General features: G+C 36.0%; 2 protein-coding genes across 2 annotated transcripts; both read right to left on the bottom strand.

Moving 5' to 3' along the window:
* Nucleotides 1-310: 310 nt before the first annotated feature.
* LOC142235478 (uncharacterized) lies at nucleotides 311-1,137 on the bottom strand. The gene is made up of 2 exons (XM_075306730.1): nucleotides 959-1,137; nucleotides 311-908 (listed from the first exon to the last, which is right to left on the bottom strand). The coding sequence occupies exons 1-2, from the start codon at nucleotides 1,135-1,137 to the stop codon at nucleotides 311-313; spliced, it is 777 nt and encodes a 258-aa protein (XP_075162845.1).
* Nucleotides 1,138-17,146: 16,009 nt separating this feature from the next.
* LOC142234921 (uncharacterized) lies at nucleotides 17,147-24,333 on the bottom strand. Its single transcript, XM_075306132.1, has 6 exons — nucleotides 23,213-24,333; nucleotides 19,195-19,240; nucleotides 18,005-18,069; nucleotides 17,612-17,677; nucleotides 17,423-17,482; nucleotides 17,147-17,328 (listed from the first exon to the last, which is right to left on the bottom strand). The coding sequence occupies exons 1-2, from the start codon at nucleotides 24,331-24,333 to the stop codon at nucleotides 19,210-19,212; spliced, it is 1,152 nt and encodes a 383-aa protein (XP_075162247.1). The 3' UTR covers nucleotides 17,147-17,328; nucleotides 17,423-17,482; nucleotides 17,612-17,677; nucleotides 18,005-18,069; nucleotides 19,195-19,209.
* Between the last annotated feature and the right edge of the window lie 1,853 nt (nucleotides 24,334-26,186).

Genomic DNA, 26,186 nt, shown 5'->3' with positions numbered 1-26,186 from the left:
GCTTAGAAATACGTCCACACAATGTAAAAAGAAATCCTCTTTATTTTTCTTATGCGGCGTTCCCAAGCACCTCCAGAGCTTGACTTTTCAGGGCAATTAAAATCGATCTTTTTGTTAGCAACTTCGTCGTTGACTCTGTCAATGTCAATAAGCCTTCATATCACTTCAGAAGCTGGTCCCGTTGTCACTTCTAATTCTTACGGAAATTCCCCGTCTGTTAAAAAAATCCTTAGACACAAAATAAAGGCATCGGTTGACAAATCATGTGCCAGTTCAATATGGGCAGCTCTGACCGTTAAGCATGTAAAGACTACTGCCCATATTTTTCCCTTCTACGACCAATAGAGACATTGAACGGACCGCAGAGGTCAACTCCTGTATATGTAAATGGTCTAACATAGGGTGTTATTCGATCTGGTGGCAGCTGACCCATTTGGCGAATTATTGGTTTAGCTACATCCATCTTACAGACAGTGCAGTTTCTTTTGACTCTATTATATTGGGTAATGATTCGTGGAATCCAGTACCTATCACGTAGTTCATTTATTGTGAGACACATATTCTGGGGATGGTTTTTGATATGATAATGTGCCATTATTAATTGTGAGACCCAATGGCTGTGAGGCAGTATTATGGGTCTGCATGCATCATGTGGCAAATAGAGTGCCTCATCAAGACGTCCTTTAACGCGTAGTAAACCATCCACATCCAGGTAAGGAACTAGCTTGTATATCGAACTTCTTTTCGAAATTGGCTTCCCATGTCTTAAACAATTGATCTCATCTAAAAAATGTTCGAGTTGAACCCATTTACAAATTTCTCTATCTGCTTGATCAATTTCCGTGGCGATTAAATACGTGGTTTTCTTCGGCGCTAGTTTGGCAAATCGTAGTATCCAAGCAACAGTCCTTTTCAATTTGATGTAGGAAGAAATTTTTTCATAATACTCGATCCAAACTCCAACAAATTCTGAAGAAAATCTATGTCTTCGCAAGCAGTGGAGAATAGCCCAAAATTTAAAGGATCGTTTTTGGAAACAATGGGTGACCGAATTTCAACCCCAACTTCTTCAAATATCAATTCTTGAAGACCTTCCATAATGTCTTTCAATTGGCGTTCCACGTGGGTTTCCACCATTGTAGTATTAAACGCCTCATCTCCAATAGGAATGGGAGATATCGGTTCCTCCCGATTGGACCGTAAATTATATGGGTGAGACATTATTTATTAAGAAACTCCAATTGAAGCAATCACAAATTATTGAAAAAAAAAATATTCCACACAAATTGACTGCTACAAAAAATTTAAAACTGATGACGTAGAATGCTCATTCAAAAGAATTTTTAAATCTTTGTCTACTACGTTTAAATTTTGTATAAATGCCACAGTCGTTTTTGACAAAGTGGATCTTCAATTGATCTGCTACTCCTTCGATCCTTTGTATATTTTCGGAACAATAATATGATCCGTGCTTGCTTTTTAAACCCACACAAATAGTTTTAATAAATAAATTAGTTCTTAATTCACATTGCAAATGGCGCCATATTATGAAAATACTGACTACGAGGTTTACGTCAGTTTTTCAACTCAAAAAAAAAAAAACAAAGTACCTCAAATGGAAAAATTTTCGCTAGTTTTTCGCATTTTCTGGTTTTGTGTGGGATTTCGCAGTGGAAATCGAACATAGTACTGCCCTTAAGGTGGGTACTATGTTCGAGTTGAAAACCACTTTATTTTCGCGCTTTTCCTTATATAATCAAAATTATAAGTGAAAATAAACATATTCCTGTAAAGTCTCGCCGAAATCTTTAGGAAAAAGAAACTGCGCGTCAAGTGAGTTAATTTTTCTGCTTCATATTGAACTGTTTTAATAAAGTAACCGCGAAATTTTCAACTCGTAAACAGAACATAGTACCTACCTTTAAAGTGAAATCCATATGTTGAGATTAGTTAGATTCAAAACATGGCGCCATTTGCAATGTGAATTAAGAAATAATTTATTTATTCAAATGATTTGTGTGAAATTATGGTACAAATGTGATTCGCGTTGTTATTTAAAAATGCATAAGATCGATTGATCGAAACAAAAATAAAAATGTTTATGCCACATAAACAACTAATTTTAATTTAAATTTTCTTGTATTCATCATCATTCCAAAATAATTGCGATAGGCTGGAATGAAACGATTTATTTTAATGTGGCTTTTGGGAGCAATATCACCAATTCAATCACTTCTCGTTAAATTTCATTCAGCGGATCCAATATAGATTTTTTTATATATAAGTTGGATCTTTCATTGTTTGTCGAAATTTGACCATTTTTCTTATTCAATTCTAGCCAAACCAATTTTTTCCAAAATTATTTATTGTAATTGGTATGCCCTGGAAGCAAACTACATTTTCTAAATACACGCTGTTCTCATTGGGTGTGATTTGAACTTTCAATTGTCCTTCAATGCAATGGACTAACGATCCATTGGGTGAGTATAACAAGAAACAACCTTCGAAAATAAACCTTTCTTGTCTTTCTTTGGTTAAATTTTTTTATATAAATTTAAGACAAGACTTTTTCAAGTTTCGTTCCTCTGTTTAAGCCGCATGTCATTAAAGAGGATATAGGCTTTCTTTGGTTAAATTTTTTATATAAATTTAAGACACTACTTTTTCAAGATGCGTTCCTCTGTTTAAGCCGCATGTCTTTAAAGAGGATATAGGCTACCACTTTGCATCTCAATGTATTAATTTCAGTCAACGAAGAATCTACGGTATAGGACACTAACATCCCTTTGTGAGGAATTATCTTGCGAAATATAAGTCGGTAGTAGTGACTTTTGCATAAGAACTACCCTTGAACGTGAGTTATGGGCTTAAGTTGGTTGAACAGAAAGTTTCACTTTGACTTGAGCTATTGTATGGTTTACGGGTTTTAACTGGTCACCCCATGATATTGTTCCCCCCGATGTAACAACAGTGGCAAATGATATGGCGTTATTATCAGTTGTGGGAACCGTGGTGGTGACCACAGGAGTTGAAATTGCTAGTGAGGCGGAACTGCATGGGCATAAGTACACTCTTGTCTACTGGTATTGCAATGCGATTATGTAGATATTGTGGACGTCAACGGTATAAGTTTGTTGCTGAACGAATTGAATGAATGAGCCCATTGCTGCGGATAATGTAAATGTTTGTATAACACCGGAATTATATGAATTATACCACGTTCGCACTAGATACGAAACCCTCGTAAACGAGGATTTTGGCCGAAATCCTCCTAGATCTCAGTAGATTTGCAATAGGCAAATATCAGCTGGCTCGTAGAGGATTTCAACAAAATCTCTTTCAAAATCCTCTATACTGCCTTGTACAACTATGGTTTTAGTACTAAAAATGCAGCGAAATTCAAAAGCCTCCTGACCCTGAATCTATTTTAAATAGACTGAAACAATGCAATCCAGATCTACCAACAGCTGATAGGAAGGTTGGTCGTTTGGATGAAGTGGATGGGCCAAGACGGCATGCAGTGTTTATATTGAACACTCAGCCTTTGCCACTGAAAGCCATAACATACACGGGCCACAAAGTCTCAGGGCCGTGTATGTTATGGCTTTCATTATATTTATTTATTTATTTATTTACACAGCATAATTAGCAGCTGGTTACAGTAAAATAAAAAGTATGACGCTTATAATAATTAAAAATAAAATAAAATAAAATAAAATAAAATAAAATATATCTATATAATCTATTTTAGAAATTGTAGGGACAATAGAAGATTTATAGGCAGGATTGGGACTAAGAATTGGATACAAACAACAAAAACACAAGAGAAAAAAGAAGAGAAAAAAAAGATAAGATAAGGAACAATTTTACAACAAGAATTGGGAATATAGTGTAAAGCTGGAGTAAATTCATTGCGGAAAAACTGGGATACCAGGGATAGAATGGGTTTTGTATTAGACGAATTATGGGTCAGGAACTAAGAGAATCAGGAACTAGGATGAATCAGGAACTGGGATGAATCAGGAACATGGTGATAGCAGGAATAAGGACAGCAGGAACGGATACAGGAAATGACGCCAAAGCATAGTAGGAGCATAGTAGGTATGTTGAAAGGAAGAAATTTAGGCAATTACAAGTCAGGAACCAGGAAGAATCAGGAACACAGCAGTATAAGGAAATGGAAAATAAAATCGGAGAGAATAATATCGCTTGAACGGGAGTTATTGCAGGAACATGGTGATAGCAGGAATCAGGAACACGGTGATAGCATGAATAAGGATAGCAGGAACGAACACAGGAAATTACGTTAATGGACAGGAGCATAATAGGGAGTTATTGCAGGAACAGACAGGAACAATAAAATACGAAATACGATATAGTTATAGTTGACAACCCATTAGAGCATAAAACTAATCCATAAGGATAGCGCGTTTTATACAAGATATGGAATCAGTGAGTGAAAATAAATTAAAAGAATGGTTAAACTCAATTATAAGACGATTCAATGGGCTATTGGCCTCGTAGTTGTACTTGAATAAGGGTAGTCTCAAGGGCAAAAAATGTCTCATTGGTCGACTTGGTACAACAAAGTTCAAGTGTCCAATCAAGAAATCTGAGTCAATCATACCATTAACCAACTTCACAATAAATAAAATATCCAGAATGCGCCGTCTTCTCTCAAGGGTTGGCAAATCTATCAGCCTCAATCTATTCACGTATGGAGGTAACTCCGTCACGTCACCCCATCCTAATCCTCGTAAAGCAAACAACAGAAAATTCCTTTGCACTGACTCGATCCTATATATGACAATTGTAAAAAGGAGACCAAATAATAGAACCATATTCAAGTATCGGACGCACAAGAGACGTATATAACCGCTTACCTAGGTAAGGGTCATCAAACTCCTTCGACCAACGCTTTATAAAACCTAAAACTGACATAGCCTTCCCAACACAGCTATCAATGTGGTAGTTAAAATTCAATTTAGTGTCCAACCATACCCCCAAACCCTTAAAACAAGATACCTTATCCAGATAATAGTCATCGATATGATAATCAGTAGACAAAGCACACCTTCTCGAAAAAGTCATACTCTTACACTTCCCCCTATTAAGAGTCATACAATTCACAACGCACCAATTAATCAACCTATCAAAGTCCCCTTGCAACCTAGCAGAATCTACATCTGAAGAGACAGATGCAAAAAGTTTCACATCGTCAGCATACATTAGTATCCTTGAAAATCGAATAACATGTGGACGATCATTCAAATACAAAGCAAAAAGAATGGGACCGAGATGACTTCCCTGCGGAACACCAGATTTAACATATATCCGCTTCGACTCACAACCCCTAAATAAAACCCTTTGTGACCTTCCAGAAAGATATGAAGATATCCAACTCAAAAACCCCGGCGGAAAGCCAATCAAGTCAAGTTTATACGTAAGGATCCCATGAATAACCGTGTCAAACGCCTTGCTGAAATCCGTAAATATGACATCCGTTTGGCACCCGAGAGAAAAGTTCGTAAACACATGAGTCGAGAACTCCAACAGATTAGTCACTGTCGATCTATTCCTCGTAAAACCATGTTGACTAACCGAGACCACTGACTGAAGTTGCCGAACAAGCCTATCAGTTACCAGTTTCTCAAACAGCTTCGGTATCGCACTCAACTTCGCTATGCACCTGTAGTTCCGAACGTCGAATCTACTACCATTCTTATGAAGAGGGACAATAAAACTCTCCTTCCAAACAGAAGGAAAATGACCACTAGCCAGAGAATAATTGAAGAGGTCAGTCAGAGGAATATATAACGCACATGCGCAATGCCTCAACACCGCAGAGGGCACACCATCAGGTCCAGGAGAGTAATTAGATTTCAACGACTTCAAACCTTTGAGAACTTCATCATAGGAAAGTCTGATAGAAGAGACAATATCGTATGACTGAATATAAAAGGGATATTCCAACATAGCAGCTGGGGAATCAACATATGTTCCCTGAAAGAAATCCGCGAATAAATCCGAAATAGTCCGAGAATCAGAAGTCTCAACATCATTGAACCTCATAAAGACGGGAAAACCTACAGTCTCACGCTTAGAATTCACAAAATTGTAAAACCCCCTAGGATTCGCCTTTAAATCATATCTCATTCGCTGCAAGTAATCAGCATAACACCTATTATTCATCTGATTAAATCGGTACCTCGCATCTACATACCTAACATAATTCAAAGTAGAAGCACAATTCTTGTATTTCCTAAATAGTCTATTCCTACAATTTCTAAGGCGCCGTAAATCCCTTGTGAACCAAGGTGGCCCTGATAATACTATACCCCTCCGCACCATCGGAACACACACCGAAAAACATGATCCCAGTAAATCGTAAAAGACGGACAATTGACCATCAACAGACTGATCACAATATGTAGGCCACCTAGTATTGAGCAGCCTCTCGGAAAGTAAGCCAAAGTCCGTATTCCTGAAAGAAAACCTTGAACCATGAGTCCCACCATCCGTACGCGAAACTACCATATCAGTGAATTCAAATGACACATGCAACGTCGGATGATACCCATCCTCAGGAGTAACATAGGGAGCAGTACGCGACACACTCACATCAAAACAGTTGCAAAATACCAGATCAAGTAACCTACCATTATTATTGCGAATCTCATTATCCAAATGAAGGTGTATAAAAACGATCAGCTAAAGGATTCAGAAATGGACAAGCCTCTGTCTGAATCAGAAGTAAGCGGATCCTCTTGCGAAGTCGAGGGAGATACCAAAGTTGAAGACATGGATAGATACCGTATGCGTGAGGAGGCTTCTACTGCCTCAGAACTCACCAAAGTTGAACCTATGGTTATTGCGAGAGTCACCGAGATCTCTGAAGAGGACATTCTTGATGACTCGATTGAAGCGGCTGATGTGACGGTTGTTGGAAATCTCGATGGTCCTACGGATCCTCCAGATAAATCTTCATCATTGTAAGGCTGCATGTGCTGCCTTAAAAGTTCTCCTGATGAAAGGGGACATAGTTCTTATTCAAGAACCATATGTTTATAGAAACAAAATATGTGAATTAAGTACCCGGGGTTCAAACTATTGCAGTATACTGGTAATGATGTAATTCGAGCCTGTATAATTGCTAAAAACGAGCTTAACTTGTTTCTGCTTCCTTCAATGTGCAATGCAGACACTGTCGTTGCCAATTTAGAAATAGCCAAATGCAAATATTGGGTATCTTCGGTCTATATGGGAAATGACAGGGAGATGCCTCCATGTGCCGTTAAGACCTTAGTTGAGGAGTCACTGAAAACAAAGACGAAACTCATTATGGGATGCGATGCGAATGCGTATCATAGTATATGGGGAAGTAGTGATACTAATGCAAGGAGAGAGTTGCTGCCTTAAAAGTTGTCCTGATGAAAGGGGACACATACATAGTTCTTATTCAAGAACCATATGTTTATAGAAACAAAATATGTGAATTAAGTACTCCGGGGTTCAAACTATTGCAGTATACTGGTAATGATGTAAATCGAGCCTATATAATTGCTAAAAATGAGCTTAACTTATTTCTGCTTCCTTCAATGTGCAATGCAGACACTGTCGTTGCCAATTTAGAAATAGCCAAATGCAAATATTGGGTATTTTCGGACTACATGGGACATGACAGGGAGATGCCTCCATGTGCCGTTAAAACCTTAGTTGAGGAGTCACTAAAAACAAAGACGAAACTCATTATGGGATGCGATGCGAATGCGCATCATAGTATATGGGGAAGTAGTGATACTAATGAGAGGGGAGAGTCGCTAATAGAGTTTATTTTGCGTACTAATCTGGTAGTTTGCAACAAGGGAGATGCCCCAACCTTTGTCACTAAAAACAGGAAAGAGATTTTGGACATCATGAAATGATATCTGCGTGGCAGGTATTAAGTGAACATAGCTTCTCAGATCATCGCTACATCAGTTTCAAATTTGATGTTCATACCACCAAGACCATATTTCCGCCAAATGTTAGGAAAGCTGACTGGATTGGTATAGGGAATCGTTCAATATGATGATACCGGAAATAACAGAGGCAAATATGAGAAATGTGCAAGATATCGAACACGCAGTGGAGCAGATTACTAAGGCCTTCAACATCTCACTGAAAGCTGCATGCCCTAGAGGGAAAAATCGACCACCATGGTGGTCTACGGAATTAAGTAATATGAGGAAATCCTGCAGGAAGCTCTTTAACAAGGCAAAGTCCACTAGAGCCCCTGAGGATTGGGACGCTTACAAGAAGAATCTGAGAGGATACAAGCGAGAACTGAGAAATGCTCAGCATAACTCTTGGAATGATTACTGCAGCAGTATTGAGAATTCGTCCGAGGCTTCCAGACTACGGAAGGTTCTTGCATCCACCAACTCCACTCAAGGTTTCATTAAAACATCGGAGGGCAATTGGACAACGTCCAGTGAGGAGACGCTGGAGGTACTATTGGACACACATTTTCCTGGAAATCAGACGGTTGAACCAGATTCTGGCGGTGCCACAGTAGCTCAGCGGTTGTTTCCTATCGATGAAATTGTATCGGAATCTAGAATAAGATGGGCGTTAAATAGCTTTGGACCATTCAAATCCGCTGGACCTGATGGATTTACTCCGGCGGAGTTACAAGCAGTGACTGACAGAATTATCCCCTGGTTGTCGGCGATATAAAGGATGTATCAACTTATCATATATCCCAGGAAAGTGGAGGGAAACAAAAGTCGTTTTCATACCTAAAGCGGGAAAAGCCTCTCACTCGAGGGCGAAGGATTTCCGACCAATCAGCTTATCCTCATTCCTACTTAAGACTCTGGAGAGGATGATAGATATTTATCTTACACCCAGAGAAATAGTTGGTTGCAATTCGATCATTACAATGAGGAAATGATGTCAGTAACTTATTTTTTGTTACAAGAATAATGTTTTGATTATTTTCCCTATTATATATCCAACACGACCATAAAAAAGTTCACAGGATCAAAACGAAATTCCCACAAACATTCAATTGGTTACAATAACCAATGACGATAAATTTGATTTTATGCTGCATAAAATTATTGAGCTAACCACCAGCATAGTGAGACCTACATCATGGGAATCAACAAATTGTTGGTACAACCAAAAGTTGAGCATACTAATAGAATCTTAGTTCAATTATAGGACGGGCGTAATGTAGTTGTTGCAACAAATAAATATTTATATCAACATCGACATGGTAAATGGTATGACGCTACAAAATTTGCAAAACGGGGAACAGCATTTACTTGATAATAGTCCGCAATACATTGAATAAAGTCTATCCCATAGAAAAGAAATTGCCTTCAGGTAAGTATCGCACCGATTTATAAAAAAGGAATATTACAAAAGTTTCCGTAAAAATTGCAGGCTTCATCAACAAACATAATTACTATTTACGGCAAGCGAGCTTTTTTATTGTATTAAGCACGCAGGACGAGCCTAAGTCGATCTGTATTTATATTGAGGGGCTTAAGGAAGAAATTTCTGGCAAGTATATATTGAATTAGGTTCTGTAGTTTGACCACATAATTGCAACCTAATAACCATCTGTCATTGGTATACAAACATTACCTACAAAAAATTGTAATGTAAATTGATCTCACATATATGTAGATCAAAAGCCTTTGTTAGCACCTTTTGTATTCATTTTCGTAGTTTATTATGAATGTTAATCTTGTAATAAATTAATAAAATCTCAATATAATCTGCCCTTTCATTTAATATTGGAATTTGGTTAGGATAATAATAAAGAAAATCGAGGGCGGTTGCACCAACAAACAAAACAATTAATTTGAGATTGCGACAACCAATGCAAAGTTGATCCAACATACTACCATGCAGTTACAATTGCCAAATGTTAGTTGTGCTGACAGATATCATTGATAGTTGATGGAACCACCTGCTTTCGGTTGGCAAATAATTCGGTTGAGGCAACGAATTTGTTTTCTGGGTGTAGAACTGGCATCGATTCAAGTTTGTTCTCGAAACGACAGCATGCATACTCGAAGGGCAGGTCTACTGAGACCGCATTACATGAACTAGTCAGCTTTATTGAAAGCTCACTATCTGTCAAAGAATACACAATCGTGGCGTTTCTAGACATCGAAGGGGCGTTCAATAATGTCCATCCGAGCTCGATATTAAATGGACTGACAACTCTGAATGTTGATCCATGTATACTTAGGCTATTAGACGAACTTCTAATAAAGAGACGTATTTAAGCCACACTAGGACAAGCAAACATACAAAGGTATGTGAACAGAGGCACTCCCCAAGGAGGAGTTCTATCACCTCTTCTTTGGAATGTTGCTATAAATAACCTTCTGGTTACCCTAGAAAAAGAAAGGATAAAAGAGGTGGCATACGCAGATGATGTGGCTCTAGCAGTCAGGGGAAAATTCCCGTCCACAATCAGAGATATTATTCAGAGGGCCCTCCGGATGACTGAGAAATAAGCGAAAGACAATGGTCTTGGGGTAAATCCTGCAAAGACAGAAATAGTTATGTACTGCAAGATCGCAAAACTCCCACGGTTAGGCCCATATCCTTAGGGGTATTGAAATTCCCTTTGGTGAGTGTGCAAAATACCTTGGCGTTATTTTGGACAGGAAGCTGAACTTTAAGCTTAATATTGAAGAAAGGGCGAGAAAAGCAATGGTAGCTTTGCACTCGTGCAAAAAGGCAATAGGAAAAAAGTGGGGACTAAAACCAAAAATTGTGCATTGGCTATACACGGTAGTGGTTAGACCTATAATGCTATATGGTGTTGTAGTCTGGTGGCCGGCACTTCATCAGCCTACAAGTTTCGACAAAGTTCAGAGTATGGCGTGCTTGTGTATCTCAGGCGCATTCAGCAAGGCAGGGACAAATTCCCTTAATGTCATGCTGCATCTATTGCTTTTAGACATTTTGGCCAAACAGTCAGCTGCAACAACGGCTGTGCGGTTGCGCGAGCTATCGCTATGGTCGGGAAAAAGTTACGGTCACAGTTCGGTCCTCAAAATAATGCCAGATGTGCCTAACGTAGTGCATTACACTTTGGCGAGTCCACTTTTCGACAAAAAGTTTGAGACTCTAATCCCCAACAGTGAGGCGTGGTGCACACAGACCCCGGGGAATAAAGAATATATAGATTTCAACACTGATGGCTCCAAATTGGATGGACAATTGGGTTTCGGAGTGTTTTCTAATGATCTGGAACTTCGAATAGCGGAAAGATTACCTAATCACTGTAGTGTTTTTCAGGCTGAAATATTAGCTATAAGAGAGGTGGCGAATTGGCTGAGAAGTAATGTTCCAAAAAATGTGGACATTAATATATACTCAGACAGTCAACCTACAATAAAATCCTTGGATTCTGTGTTCAACAACTCGAAAACGGCCATCGACTGCCGCAAATCTCTCAATGAGATGGCTGAGCAGTACAATATTCACCTAATATGGGTGCCTGGCCATAGGAACATACCGGGGAACTGCGAAGCGGATGAGTTGGCAAGGTTAGGGACTACCTTACATATTCCAGGGGAAATTGAATCTATTGGTATGCCCCTGGCTACCTGTAAGCTATGACAATTTTTTTTCATATATATATATACTAAATGTAGCCTATACATGCTGTGAATCAAACATTGTTATAATCGGATGATTATTTTATAACTCGGGAGAATACGGGTTAAGCAGTCTGCTAATGTTTTTGGAACAATCTGGTTGGTTCTACAAAGAAAAATAATCAAGAAGGTTCAGCGGTTAAAACTATAAGTGCCCATATGTAATAGGTACTTTTAGTTAATGTGGTATCAAAATGGACTGAATAGTCTAAGTGAGCCTGAATCTTAATCGGGCTGCCACTTTAACCTTACCTAACCTAACCTAGTACTAACAATGCGCTTTTGCAACCCTGCTCCAATTTTCCTTGTAGATGAATGTGTGTGTGAGTGTGCACATACTGGTTTGTGATGATATATTTACAAACAGCTGTTAAATCTTCAAATCTACGAAATCTCGTTATTTTGCCAGTCCAAACACTTGAGATTTGTAAAGAGATTTTGGTTCTAAATAGCGAGATTTTGTGTCCACCGTGGTGCAATGGTTAGCGTGCTCACCTTACATACACAAGGTCGTGGGTTCGATTCCTGCTTCGACCGAACACCAAAACGTTTTTCAGCGGTGGATTATCCCACCTCAGTAATGCTGGTGACATTTCTGAGGTTTCAAAACTTCTCTAAGTGGTTTCACTGCAATGTGGAACGCCGTTCGGACTCGGCTATAAAAAGGAGGTCCCTTGTCATTGAGCTTAACAAGGAATCGGGCAGCACTCAGTGATAAGAGAGAAGTTCACCAATATGGTATCACAATGGACTGTATAGTCTAATGGTGTTTTCTTTTCTGAAAAAAGAGCTTTGCCTTCATTTTGTCTGTACAGACTGCGCATTTTTAAAATGTTACCAGCAACCTAGAAAATTCTATCATATCAGCGGGCAGAAAAGAATCCAAAGAAGGAAACAGGGCAGTCGCAGCACTCTCGTTTGTTGGCAGTGCTGAAAATGCCCGTAATTTGCCTCTATGCGTGGCGCTATTTTCACAACAGAATTCGAAAGCATTTTCGCACTTTTGCCTGTTTTTTTTTAGAAAAGAACCTAAAAAGTACATTTTCCGGGCAAAATGCAAAAAAGTGCGCATTTTTTACAAGAAAAGAAAACGCCATAAGATTCCTTACAAACACCGACATTCCGTCCGGACCCAATAAAACAGGATGAGCGTTTTTCAAATGCAACAACTTTTCAGTTTGAGGGTAAATATAATTTTCATCATAAATTCAACTTGACTTGAAATGGCTCATCTTCAATACATCTTCAAATTGTTTGCGAATTACTTCCAATTTGCCAAAATGTTGACGAAATCTTTGAAAAGGCGTTGAAGATAATATGAAAAAACTTTGACAAAACACTACCCTAAAATGCAACGAAAAGACCATGTGGTTTTCAATACTTATTTGTGCAACGAAGTTCGTGGTCAATTGCAAGAAATAAAAAAAATTGAAAATTTTAGACAAATAAGCAAATAGTTTATAAAACTAGGTAAGTAAAAATAAAAAATGAAATAAAACTTTAAGGAAGTCACTAAATGTATATCTCTTTACCGAAAACTAAAATAAAGGATTCTACGTTCTTGAAAACATTAAAAAGCTGACCGATGAAAAAATGGTGTACAATTAACTGGAACTGCTTCAAATAGCTTATAATAATTGGTACGTCAATATGAAAAATTAAATCAACACTTTAGAGAAGTCACTAAATTTAAATCTCTTTGCAGAAAACTAAAATCTTTGGATGCTACATTCTTGCAAACGTTAAGAAGCTGACCAATGAAAAATGAGTGGCTTATCGACAAGAAAAAGTTTCCAGAAACATTACAAGTGCAACCAAGTAAAATTGTTAAAAACAACAAATTGTTGAAATCAACAACTTCTGGATGAAAATGTGCATCACATCGTCAGTTTAATGCATATGCTATTATCAGTTTAAAATGGATATTTTGTGAATTCCTTCTACTGGAAATCAATTCTAACACGCGGTCCAGTACGTTCCTAATTTCAAATTGCCCGCATGTTAATACATTTTAATGCTGTTTATGCTAAAAGGAAGGAATTCGAATTATCAATGCAAAAGTGTTTACTAATAATGTTTAAGATATTTAAAGTTGTATTGTTTGTTTTTTTTTTTTGTTCTTATTTGTTGATATGTTTAATAAGATTATTATTTATCAATTGGCATTGTAGTGTATTATGTAGTGTATTATTATATATTTTATTTTGATGAAAATGGATAAATTATACAAAATTCATAGAATTTTGGCTTTGACTTTCAATTTGAAGTGGGGATATCATTCATACAAATTTAGGTTGAAAAGTATTTGCAACGATGTTAATTATGAATTTGACTCGCATCGAAAATTGTTTGAGAAATTATTTAGTAGCGATGCATTTCAATTTGAGGATAACACTTGAGATATTATTGCTAATGTGTTGAATTTCACTGTTGAGGGTAAAGTCTGTTTTTTGTTGAGAACGCGATTTTCTCAACAATTTCTCAACTTGAATATTACCCTAATCCTTTGAAAAAATGTTTGAAAAATTGTTGAAATTTAGCATTTCTCAAACGTTTGTGTTTATTGGGGAATAACTGATAGTCTGTAAAGCGCATTAGCTTCATGATTTGATTAAAGCTCATTTCAAAAGTTTTCTGTGGTTGCCGATCAAGCTAAGCACTAATCACTGGTTGTTGTCATAGCTAGGTACTGAACTTGTTTAGCCAAACTCAACTCTGATTTTGTTGATACCCCACATAAGGTATTTTTATTTATGCCTAGAAGTATACAATGATTTTTGTATTATACTGGAGTGAGTCTTACCTTAGAATTCAAGTCTGAAATTAATATATACTTTAGTAAATCTTCAAATTATCTTGGAATCCATAATCCATCTTTGATATATTAAATAAACTTTTGAGATGACTTGCCCAATATCATCGTGTCGTATAACTAAATTAGATGAACAAATGATTTCTTGCTGGATTTGTTCAACAAATTTCCATTCAAAGTGTGAGCAATTGGCAGCACGTACCATAGATAACTTACGTGAAGATAAGGATCTGCGGTGGTGCTGTGAAAAGTGCAAACTGATTGGTGGAGAGTTTTTTGCTTTTCATGTTGAAAAATAATTTTTTAAGAGTATTGTTTAACTTGTGTGCTAACGTGTATTGTTCTTTATCAAAGATTTAATTCGTAATTCGTTCGGATAATTTGTTGACATATACCACTGACTTGTATATTGTTTCCTCGTTTTTATTTTCGTCCACAATATCTACATAATCGCACTGCAATACCAGTAGACAAGAGTGTACTTATGCCCATGCAGTTCCGCCTCACTAGCAATTTCAACTCCTGTGGTCACCACCACGGTTCTCAAAAATGATAATAATGCCATATCAACATCATGGGGTTACCAGTTAAAACACGTACATCATACAATAGCTCAAGTCAAAGTGAAAGCCCATAACTCACGTTCAAGGGTATTTCCTATGCAAATATAACTGCTCCCGACTTATATTTCGCAAGATAATTCGACATTTTAAAAGAGAACATAACAATAATAAAGTTGGGCTGAACAAGAAATGGAGCTACTGCCTAATGTGTGCATGACCATAAATAAAATTCAAAAGATTATCCTCCAACTATTGAAAAATCACTTTGTAACATACTAGTTGCATCGCTAGTTCATTGCATTGAAGGACAATTGAAAGTTAAAATCACACCCAATGAGAACAGCGTGTAATTAGAAAATGTAGTTTGCTTCCAGGGCATACCAATTACAATAAATAATTTTTGATAAAAAATTGGTTTAGCTAGAATTGAATAAGAAAAATTGTCAAATTTCGACAAACAATGAAAGATCCAACTTATGTATAAAAAATTCTATATTGGATCCGCTGAATGAAATTTAACGAGAAGTGATTGAATTGGTGATATTGTTCCCAAAAGCCACATTAAAATAAATCGTTTCATTCTAGCATATCGCAATCATTTTGTAATGATGATGAATACAAGAAAATTATTTTGCTATTTAAATAAAAATTAGTTGTTTATGTGGCATAAACATTTACCATTTATTTTGGATATAATCCGTGTTTGCGTTATAAACCCACACAAATCATTTGAATAAATAAATTATTTCTTAATTCACATTGCAAATGACGCCATGCTATAAACTTCGTTTTTTCAACGCGAAAAAACAAAGTACCACAAATAGAAAAAATATCGCTAGTTTTTCGCATTTTTTGGTTTTGTATGGAGTTTCAACGCGAAAACCGAACAGAGTACCGGCCTTGAGGTACTTTGTTTTTTTTTGAGTTAAAAAACTGACGTAAACCGCGTAGTCAGTATTTTCATAACATGGCGCCATTTGCAATGTGAGTTAAGACCTATTTTATTTATTAAAACTATTTGTGTGGGTTTAAAACGGATCATATTTTTGTTCCCAAAAAGTACAAAGGATCAAAGGAGAAGCAGATCAATTGAAGATCCACTTTGTGAAAAACGACTGTGACATTTATACAAAATTTAAACCTAGTAGACAAAGATTTAGAAATTCTTTTGAATGAGCATTCTACGTCAGCAGTTTTAAATTTTTTGTAGCAGTCAATTTGTGTGGAATATTTTTTTTCGATAATTTGTGATTGCTTCAATTGGAGTTTCTTAATAAAATATGTCTCACCCATATATTTTACGGACCAATCGGGAGGAACCGATATCTCCCATTCCCATTCTTATTGGAGATGAGGTGTTTAATACTGCAATGGTGGAAGTCCCGGTGGAAAGCCAATTGAAAGACATTATGGAAGGTCTTCAAGAATTGATATTTGAAGAAGTTGGGGTTGAAATTCGGTCACACATTGTTTCCAAAAACGATCCTTTAAATTTTAAGCTATTCTCCACTGCTTGCGAGGACATAGATTTTCTTCAGAATTTGTTGGAGTTTGGGTCGAGTATTATGAAAAAATTTCTTCCTACATCAAATTGAAAAGGACTGTTGCATGGATACTACGATTTGCCAAACTATCGCCGAAGGTTAGGTTAGGTTAGGTTAGGTGGCAGCCCGATGTATCAGGCTCACTTAGACTATTCAGTCCTTTGTGATACCACATTGGTGAACTTCTCTCTTATCACTGAGTGCTGCCCGATTCCATGTTAAGCTCAATGACAAGGGACTTCCTTTTTATAGCCGAGTCCGAACGGCGTTCCACATTGCAGTGAAACCACTTAGAGAAGCTTTGAAACCCTCAGAAATGTCACCAGCATTACTGAGGTGGGATAATCCACCGATGAAAAGCTTTTTGGTGTTTGGTCGAAGCAGGAATCGAACCCACGACCTTGTGTATGCAAGGCGGCATGCTAACCATTGCACCACGGTGGCTCCCTAACTGCTCTGTCTGTAAGATGGATGCAGCTAAACCAATAATTCCCCAAATGGGTCAGCTGCCACCAGATCGAATAACACCCTATCTTAGACCATTTACATATACCATTCTTTCTTTAAGCAAAAGTACTTTATTATAAAAACTTATAATGAAAATTCTTAATACAATGTGTTTTGTGAATAAAAATTATGACCACGTGGAACAGAGAGTAGTTCATTTGAACCCGCTGTTTGGACATTTTGACTTATCCTTTTTTTATTCATCGTAGGTAATTTTTTCACATATCTTGCTGGCAAAAATGGAAACAATAAAGAAAATTGTTAAAAATTAACACCATGTAATGAAATATAATTTTTAATTCTTCATTTTAGCTTGTAACTTACCATATTTGGGGGGCATTTTATCAACTTTTCTTTGGAAAACGTATCTCATAAAATTTGTACCTGAAACAATTAGAGAAATAATGAAGTATTCTAAATAAAGTCATAAAACTGTGTTGTTATCGATGTGAAGGATGTAATAAAATAAATATTCTATTTGAAAGAAAGCCAAAGTTTTAATATAAAACTTACCAATTCTCTATTAAATTGTACGCTGAGGGGAAATATAAAAAGTTGTCCAAATTTATTTGGGTTACTCTGAAATTAAATATTTATTTTTTACATTAAATAAAATTATTAATTAGGTTTTCAAAAAAATCTAATGAAAAAAATAATAATATGCATAAAAAACCAAATATTCTTGATAACCCTAGACAGTCATCATTCGTCAAAATGACGACACGTAATTTCATTTTCGATTTAAAATGCATTTTAGTCTATAGGGAAATGGTAAATTTAAGTTATACTAATTCGACCGTTTTATAAATTTTTGTTTTATACTAATTAAAACCAAATTGAATAAGAAAATAAATTAAAAAATAAGGATGACTGTCCAGGGTTAAAAGAAAGTTAAAGAATCCTTACCAATTCACTATTAAATTACAGGCAAAGGAGTACTAAACATTTGGCCAAATTTTTAAGGGGTTATTCTGAAATTAAATATTTGTTCTATTACATGTTAGCCTGATACCGAAACAGGCAATTGACGTCCAAATGCATTATATCTAATTATACAATTATTATTCGAGCTTTTATGGACAGATATAGATTAAGGAACATGGTTAATAGAGCCATTGAAAAGAAAACGCCAGATACAAATCTATACACGCCTGGACTGTACATGTTTCGGTTCGGGCGAATGAACCTTTCCACAGCCTTTAGTATAGATCTGGCTGGGAGAGATAACTCAATTTTGGGCCCTTTATGCTAACTCCTTATGGAGAAAACATTTGGGAAATTTCCTCTTACAAATTGAATCATCTTTTCTCCCACTGTACATCATCTTTTCATATAACTTGCAAGTCCCTTAATCGTATTTTTATTTCGTTTTGTTACATAGTAATGCAACAACACGAAATTTATTTTTAGAAAGCTAATTTGTTAGAATTCACCTAAGTGGTGAACAGTCGAACAATGCTGATTGTTTCTACAGTCTGTTAATTGTCATATGTTGTAGTTGACTGTAGAAACAATAAGCATTGTTCGACTGTTCACCACTTAGGTGAATTCTAACAAATTAGCTTTCTAAAAATAAATTTCGTGTTGTTGCATTACTATGTAACAAAACGAAATAAAAATAAGATTAAGGGACTTGCAAGTTATATGAAAAGATGATGTACAGTGGGAGAAAAGATGATTCAATTTGTAAGAGGAAATTTCCCAAATGTTTTCTCCATAAGGAGTTAGCATAAAGGGCCCAAAATTGAGTTATCTCTCCCAGCCAGATCTATACTAAAGGCTGTGGAAAGGTTCATTCGCCCGAACCGAAACATGTACAGTCCAGGCGTGTATAGATTTGTATCTGGCGTTTTCTTTTCAATGGCTCTATTAACCATGTTCCTTAATCTATATCTGTCCATAAAAGCTCGAATAATAATTGTATAATTAGATTAAATATTTGTTTTTACATTAAAAATATTACATTGGTTTCCAAAAAATTTGATTAAAGAAATACTAAAATAAGGTATTAAAAACCTGTAATTTTGATGATAAAAGGGTCACAAAAACGTAAATATTCTTGTTGAAATAAAGCCAATTTTTAAAAGAAAACTTACCAATTCTCTATTTTTTTAAATTTGTTCGAATCCATCTGGAGTTGCTCTGAAATTAAATATTGTTTTTAAGCAAAGAAAAACATTAAACTGGTTTCCAAAAAAAATAATTAACAAATAATAATATACATAAAAAATATTCTTTTTAAAAGAAAGTCATATTAAAAAAATACTTATCAATTTATAAATAAATTATACGCTGAGATATAACAAAAATTTTCCAAATTCATGCCAAACAAAACCAAGCAAAGCCAAAACATTCCTACAACAACAAAACCACATGTGCCTTTATTGAAAACAACACCTCATCCAGCCAAATAAACCATCCGCGAATAACAAACACACACACAAACCAGTAAATGAACAAAAATAAAAACAATCCCACGCTCATGTATACACAACAAAACTCAAGTAACATCATCTTTACATTAATCACATTCCACTATGCCGATAAAAATCTCTGTACTATGCATTAGTTCATCGCATCTGCTGAAAATTTACTCTAAGAATAATATTCGTAAAGGCACACCAGTTTATGAACGATGAAACGTTTAACTTAAAATTTGCAAAATTTTCATGAAATGTTATCTACCATTTTTGACGAAAATGTCTATAAATTTAATTACATGTGAACTAAAAATATTTCATTGGGTAATTTTTTACCAATAATTATTAACTATAGGAATTGTCAGTAAGAAATTGCTATCCACTTTCAAGTTCATTTTTCGTAAAAAAATATTTTCTCATACAAAAATCTTATAGTAAATAGCACTTATTATTTAGAAAATACTTTACATTTCACAAGTAGTTTTATAGCATGACAAAATAAATTTTTACTACCAGTTAAGAAATTGTTTAAAGAAATTTCCATCGTATTTTGCAGGCCATGAAGTAAACGATTGCTACTTAGAATTTGTAAAATTTCCTTTCGAGTAGTTAATTTTCGTTGAAGATACGAAAAATGAACTAAAATTATGGAAAATTCTTGTACAATAATTTATATTGTAAAAATCTTCTTAAATTTACGAGACACTTTCTTCTGTGTAGTGAGTAGAATTAGCATTGTGCGTGCCAAATTTGGTTGAAATCGGTTCAGATTTGGATATATCTCCCATATATAGCTTTCGCCCAATTTACACTCATATGACCACAGAGTCCCATTTTCAACTCCGATTTAGTTGAAATTTCGCACAGGGAATAGAATTAGCATTGTAGCTATGCGTGCTAAATTTGGTTGACATCGGTTCAGATTTAGATATAGCTCCCATATATATGTTTTTCTGATTTCGACAAAAATGGTCAAAATACCAACATTTTCCTTGTTAAATCGCCACAGCTTAGTCGAAAAGTTGTAAAAATGACTCAAATTTTCCTAAACTTCTAATACATATATATCGAGCGATAAATCATAAATAAACTTTTGCGAAGTTTCCTTGAAATTGCTTCAGATTTAAATGTTTCCATATTTTTTTACTAAAATTGTGTTCCACCCTAGTGCATTAGCCAACTTAAATTTTGAGTCTATAGATTTTGTAAAAGTCTATAAAATTCTGTCCAAATCGAGTGATATTTAAATGTATGTATTTGGGACAAACCTTTATATATAGTGTTATATTCGAATAAAACAATCAAAATGTTATGAGTTTTATAATATAATTTTCACCAAGCCTTCATTGGTTCGCGCTCAAAAGATGATGAAATTACAATCTCGAAATAATAATGAAGTCATATGTCATAACATCCTCTCTTTTTTATGAGACAATCGGGACTGGATTATTCACGCGAACAGTCATAATCGGCTAATCTTCTTGGCAGAACAGTTTGCCTTTTCGACCTCCGTATTTGTTCGCTACGTTCGGTTTCTGCAATGAGATTCTCAGAACTATTATTTACTGCAGGCGCATTGGCCAGATTCTGATTAGATGGTAACTCTGTCGCTGTCTATATGGCAAACCATTCACATCCACCACGTACGACCTATCAGAAACTCTCTCGGCTACCACACCCTTAGACCACATCTTATCTGTATCTGGTCGTATCTGTACCGTTATCTCTTTTTTCGACCGATCGTAATACCATTTGGCCCTATTCCTATTGGACTCTAGCTTATCCGCCACACCTTCAATTACTTCCGGCTTGAAACTCTTAGGGTTACTGGGTAAGCCGCATCTAATCTTTCTACTCATTAACCGTTGAACTGGACTGCTTCCTACTTTGTTTGGTGTATTCCGCCAATGTAAAAGTGACCACCACATATCCTCCTTCCCTTCATTAGACTTTGAAATAATATTTTTAGCTATTTTCACAGCTGATTCTGCTTTTCCATTTCCTTGTTGATGATAAGGAGAAGAGGTCACATGTTGAAAATCGTATTTTAGTGCGAAGTCTCTCATATCTTTATTGACAAAATTGGTGCCGTTGTCCGATATTACCTTCTCTGGTACACCGTATCTTGCAAACTGCTCTTTTAAGATATCAATCACAGATCGTGGTGTCAAGTCTGGCAATCTGCAGCACTCAAAAAAATCAGAATAGTGTGCTCAATGACCAGCATTTTCTCATTTCTCCCCCTATAATTTACAAAGAACACATCCATTGAGACTATCTGCCAGGCGTATTCAGGAATAGCATGAGATTGCATGGGAAGTCTCTGTTGCGAAGCCGCAAACTTCGAGCAAATTGCGCTATTTCTGACCTTTTCTTCTATTTGTTGAGCCATTCTAGGCCAGAATATATTCTGCTTTGCAAGCTTGATTGTATTCTCAATGCCGGTATGAGCAACATGTGATTTGTCTACCATCAATCTTCGTAAACTTTGCGGAATCAAAACCTGATTCAAATGAAAAATCAAGACGTCTTGAAACATTAATTCATGTTTATACTTGAAATAAACCTGTAAACTCTTTTCTACATCACATATATACAGCGGCCAGCCATCGACAATATAATCAATCAATGTGTGAAATGATGCATCCTTAGCCGTTTCTTGTCTTAAGATCTGTGTGGTATCATTAGATATCCGTAAACTTTTAATTAACTTCTGATTACTGACCGTTATTATCGTAAAAATATTGTGTCGAGCCATTTGCTTCTTAAATTCTGTGTCATCTAGATCCATTGCAGCTCTTGACAAAGTATCGGCAACAATATTTTCATTGCCTTTTACGAACTTCAACTCAAATGTATAACGTTGTAGTATCATCAACATCAACTGTAATATATTCTATGCCTTGAGCAATGTGTTCTTGAAAATGTTTACTAATGGCTTATGGTCTGTCTTAATAGTAATCGAAGGATTGCCAACAATCAGCTGATCGAACCACACACATGCAAAAACAATGGCCAAGAGCTCCTTCTCAATCATTGCATAATTTTGTTCTGCCTTTGATATGCCTCGACACAAATGCCACGGGCCCCTTATTTTGAAATAATGCAACACCCCGACCAACTGAGGAGGCATCACAATGAATTTCCAAGGGTTCTTTGGGATCATAAAATCGTAACTCATTTCTATTGGAAATCGCAGTTTTTAGGTCTTGAAATTCCAAAGATGCTTGCCTTGACCATTCCCATGTCGTCCCAGTAACTTGCGAAGCTCGACATTTCTGTTCGTCAAATTTGGAACAAACCGGCTGAGATAGTTAATCATACCTAGAAATTGTGCAGGTCGGTTTTGTTAGTTGGTACCGGATCAATACCCCTTGCAAGTCTTGCGTCATCTCTCTAGTCTTCAGTTGAAAGAATTCCGGGGCTGGAGAAACACCAAATGGTAACCTATTCCATCTAAACCTTCCAAAAGGCGTCCAGAATGTTGTGAGCATGCTGCTCCGTTCCTCTAATTCAAGTCGCCAAAACCCCTTCTTCGCATCAACCGTGGAAAAAATCTTTGCATTCGCCAATTCGGGTAAAATCTCATCAATCGTCGTAAATTGTAAATTAGGCCTCTTATTATTCAACGGAATCGGATCAATACAAATGCGAAAAAAGAGTCCTTTTTCTGAATTAGTAAAATGTTGCTTACCCATTCTGTATGACATATATGGATATAATGCCATCTGCTTCCAAGTTGTTCAATTCCACCTTCAATTTGTCTCTAAGTGCTACTGGAATTCGCCTTGGTCTCTGAATTACTGGCTTTACACTTTCATCAAACTCTAAGGTCACCTTACCCGGAAGTTTTCCATAGCCATCAAAAATGTCTTTAAACTTATCAACGATTCTGCCTGCTTGCAACCTTTGTTTGTTAACTTCATCGAAGTTATCCTTAGCGGATATCAAACGGCAATATTTTATTAAACCCATAGCCAAACATGCGTCTTCCGACAACAAAAATCCGTGGTCCACATTAACGACATGGAAATGAATATTGTATATTTTCTTTTTGTGACGGAATGGTATGCGAATCTTTCCAAAAACGTCTACTTTAGAACCTCCGAAGGCTTTTAACTTGCAATCACTGTGATCCAGTTTTGGGCTCTTTTCTCGTAGCAGCTTGCATAACAAGGAATAACCAATCACTGACACATCTGAGCATGTATCCATGTCACACTCATAATCGTTCCATTGGTCTCGTATCAAAAACTGTAACACGGCCTTCGATCTTTTTCTTTGAACGTCGTTCATTCCAATCTGGTATATAGATGATTCAGATTCAGAATGGCTTTCTGTCTCAGCACTGGCCTCAACGGCATGCAGATTCTTTGTTCTATCCTTCACTCGGCTTCTCGAATAACAGCATTTAGCAAAACGTCCTTTCTTTTTGCATATGTTACACGTCTTATTTATCGCGGGGCAGCTGCCGTTAACAAACGAGTGCGATCCACCGCAAAATCTACATTTTGTCTCTCTTGGCTTATTCATCCGCATCTCATTAACAAATCTCTCATTGCTAGTCTTTATATTGTTGAACTCCTCCTCAGTAATTTCGTTCACCTTACATCTGTTTATAACACCAGTGAGAGTCAACTTAGAAAAGTCTTCTTTCAAGAAAATCTTCTTCAGACCTTCGTCATTAATTCCAAAAATTAATCTGTCGCGGATCATTGTAGACTTTATATTGTTCTGGGAAATCTTCTTAAAATCACAACTATCTGCTCTTTTATTTAAACGACGTAAGTATTCGTCGAAAGACTCCATTTCCATCTGGTTACATGTGTGGAAAGACCATCTTTGGAATAATGTGTTTTTGCTTGTCGTCACGCAATCGCCAATCTTCTTCAACAGCGCCTCACATGACTATCGATCATCCTCGAGTACACCAAAGTTGTTATACTTCAATTTGGCATCATCACCCACAATTGACCACAAAATATTTGCTTTCTTCCTTTCGTTACCCACAGGCCATTGTGCAAAACCCATTGCCTCGGCATATGTTGTCCAGTTTGCCTTAAATAACTCAAAATTGTCTTTGATGTTACCAGTTATCTCAAGTGGCTTCGGCATAGGTATTTGTGCCCCTGCTGTAGACACAACATCTTGTTGCATTGCAGCCAATTGCTCCATCACCCTCATCTGGGTTTCCATAAACTCTTTTTCAGCCATTTTATCTATTTGGTTCCGATAACACCTGACACCATGTTATATTCGAATAAAACAATCAAACTGTTATGAGTTTTATAATATAATTTTCACCAAGCCTTTATTGGTTCGCGCTCAAAAGATGATGAAATTACAATCTCGAAATAATAATGAAATCATATGATACATAAAAATGTAGTTGCCAGATTGACTCATTCCGATATAACATATAGCACCCAACACATTTGACGGATGTGATATGGTATCGAAAATTTAGATCTACAAAGTGGTGCAGGGTATAATATAGTCGGCCCCGCCCGACTTTAGACCTTCCTTACTTGTTTATTTATATGCTTCTCATGATGTTTTTGGCACTGAAACTTTATCTCCGATAACATAGAGATGAATAGTTGTGTCATCGAATGCATGTATTCACTATCGATTATGTTAATCGGAGTAATGTGAATGGTGTGGGGCTTATGCCGTATAAGAGTGATGTGATTTTTGCGAGCCAGATTTCTTTCCGAGTCCAGAAGCACAAGAGTGAACATCAAACAAAGTTTAATTGAAAGTAATTTCAAATTGAAATTATTTCATTATAAGTGCTTGTGGTTAAGAGAGCTATAGAAATTGACAATTTGTATAAAGCTAGTAAGTGTAAGAGAAATGTGAAAACACGTGTGATAAAGAAATGTTAACATTAAAATATTTGGCATATTAGCAAAAAATATAAAAAATATCAAAAAAAAAGAAAAAATAAAATAATATATAATTTATTGAATTATTAAAAGAAATTAAAATATTTCACATTGAGGAGGCACATTTTAATGTTAATCATTTATAGAAATGTAGTTGTCTTATTTTTGGCACATTAGTAATGTGTTCATCAAACATTTTTTGCTAGGGTGAGAAATAAGGGAGAGCCATCTCCATTCATATGGGCAATACTTGATGCAAGTGCATGAGGCAGAGCCATCTATACTATTTACCCAGAAGTAGGGTTATGAAAGCTCACGTAGTCAATTCGGAGGAATGGTTGTTGAACACCATAGTATAAAGATCGTGGTTGCCGTTGTACAAGAGAAACAGGAATAAAAGCAAGGTAAACGTGAACAGCAATTTTTACAAATAACAAAATTGCAAAATCTAATGTTTTTTTGTACGTGTGATAACGTGTCATTTCTCACCCCTTATTAACATTATACACCTAACTTTCTTAAATCTATGTCTTTATAAAGTTGCTATCTACACTCAAAAAAAATAAGTATTAACAATAATGCTGAATTCTTCATACACTAAAAAAAACATTACATATAAAAAGAACAAAATTCAAAATCGTTTCCCAAAATATAAAAATAAGACTAAAATGAGTAAAATAGTTTAAAATATCACAGCTCAAAAATCACAAAAATATAATAACAAAATCTATATATATAGAAAATATTGCACTAAAGAAAATTTATCAATAATATTCTTAA

The sequence above is a fragment of the Haematobia irritans genome, chromosome 4 (genome assembly GCF_050003625.1).
Source record: "Haematobia irritans isolate KBUSLIRL chromosome 4, ASM5000362v1, whole genome shotgun sequence".
Taxonomy (NCBI): Eukaryota; Metazoa; Arthropoda; class Insecta; order Diptera; family Muscidae; genus Haematobia; species Haematobia irritans.
This window is presented reverse-complemented; position numbering and strand designations above follow the sequence as displayed.

Excerpts from the sequence above, each read along its gene's own strand:
- LOC142235478 (XM_075306730.1), bottom strand. The coding sequence starts at position 1,137 with ATGGTGGAAACCCACGTGGAACGCCAATTGAAAGACATTATGGAAGGT. Across the intron at positions 909-958 it reads TTTCTTCAGAATTTGTTGGA|GACTGTTGCTTGGATACTAC; the intron begins GTTTGGATCGAG and ends CAAATTGAAAAG.
- LOC142234921 (XM_075306132.1), bottom strand. The coding sequence starts at position 24,333 with ATGGAAATGGAGTCTTTCGACGAATACTTACGTCGTTTAAATAAAAGA. Across the intron at positions 19,241-23,212 it reads ATATATGTCATACAGAATGG|AGCAACTCCAGATGGATTCG; the intron begins GTAAGCAACATT and ends ATTTAATTTCAG.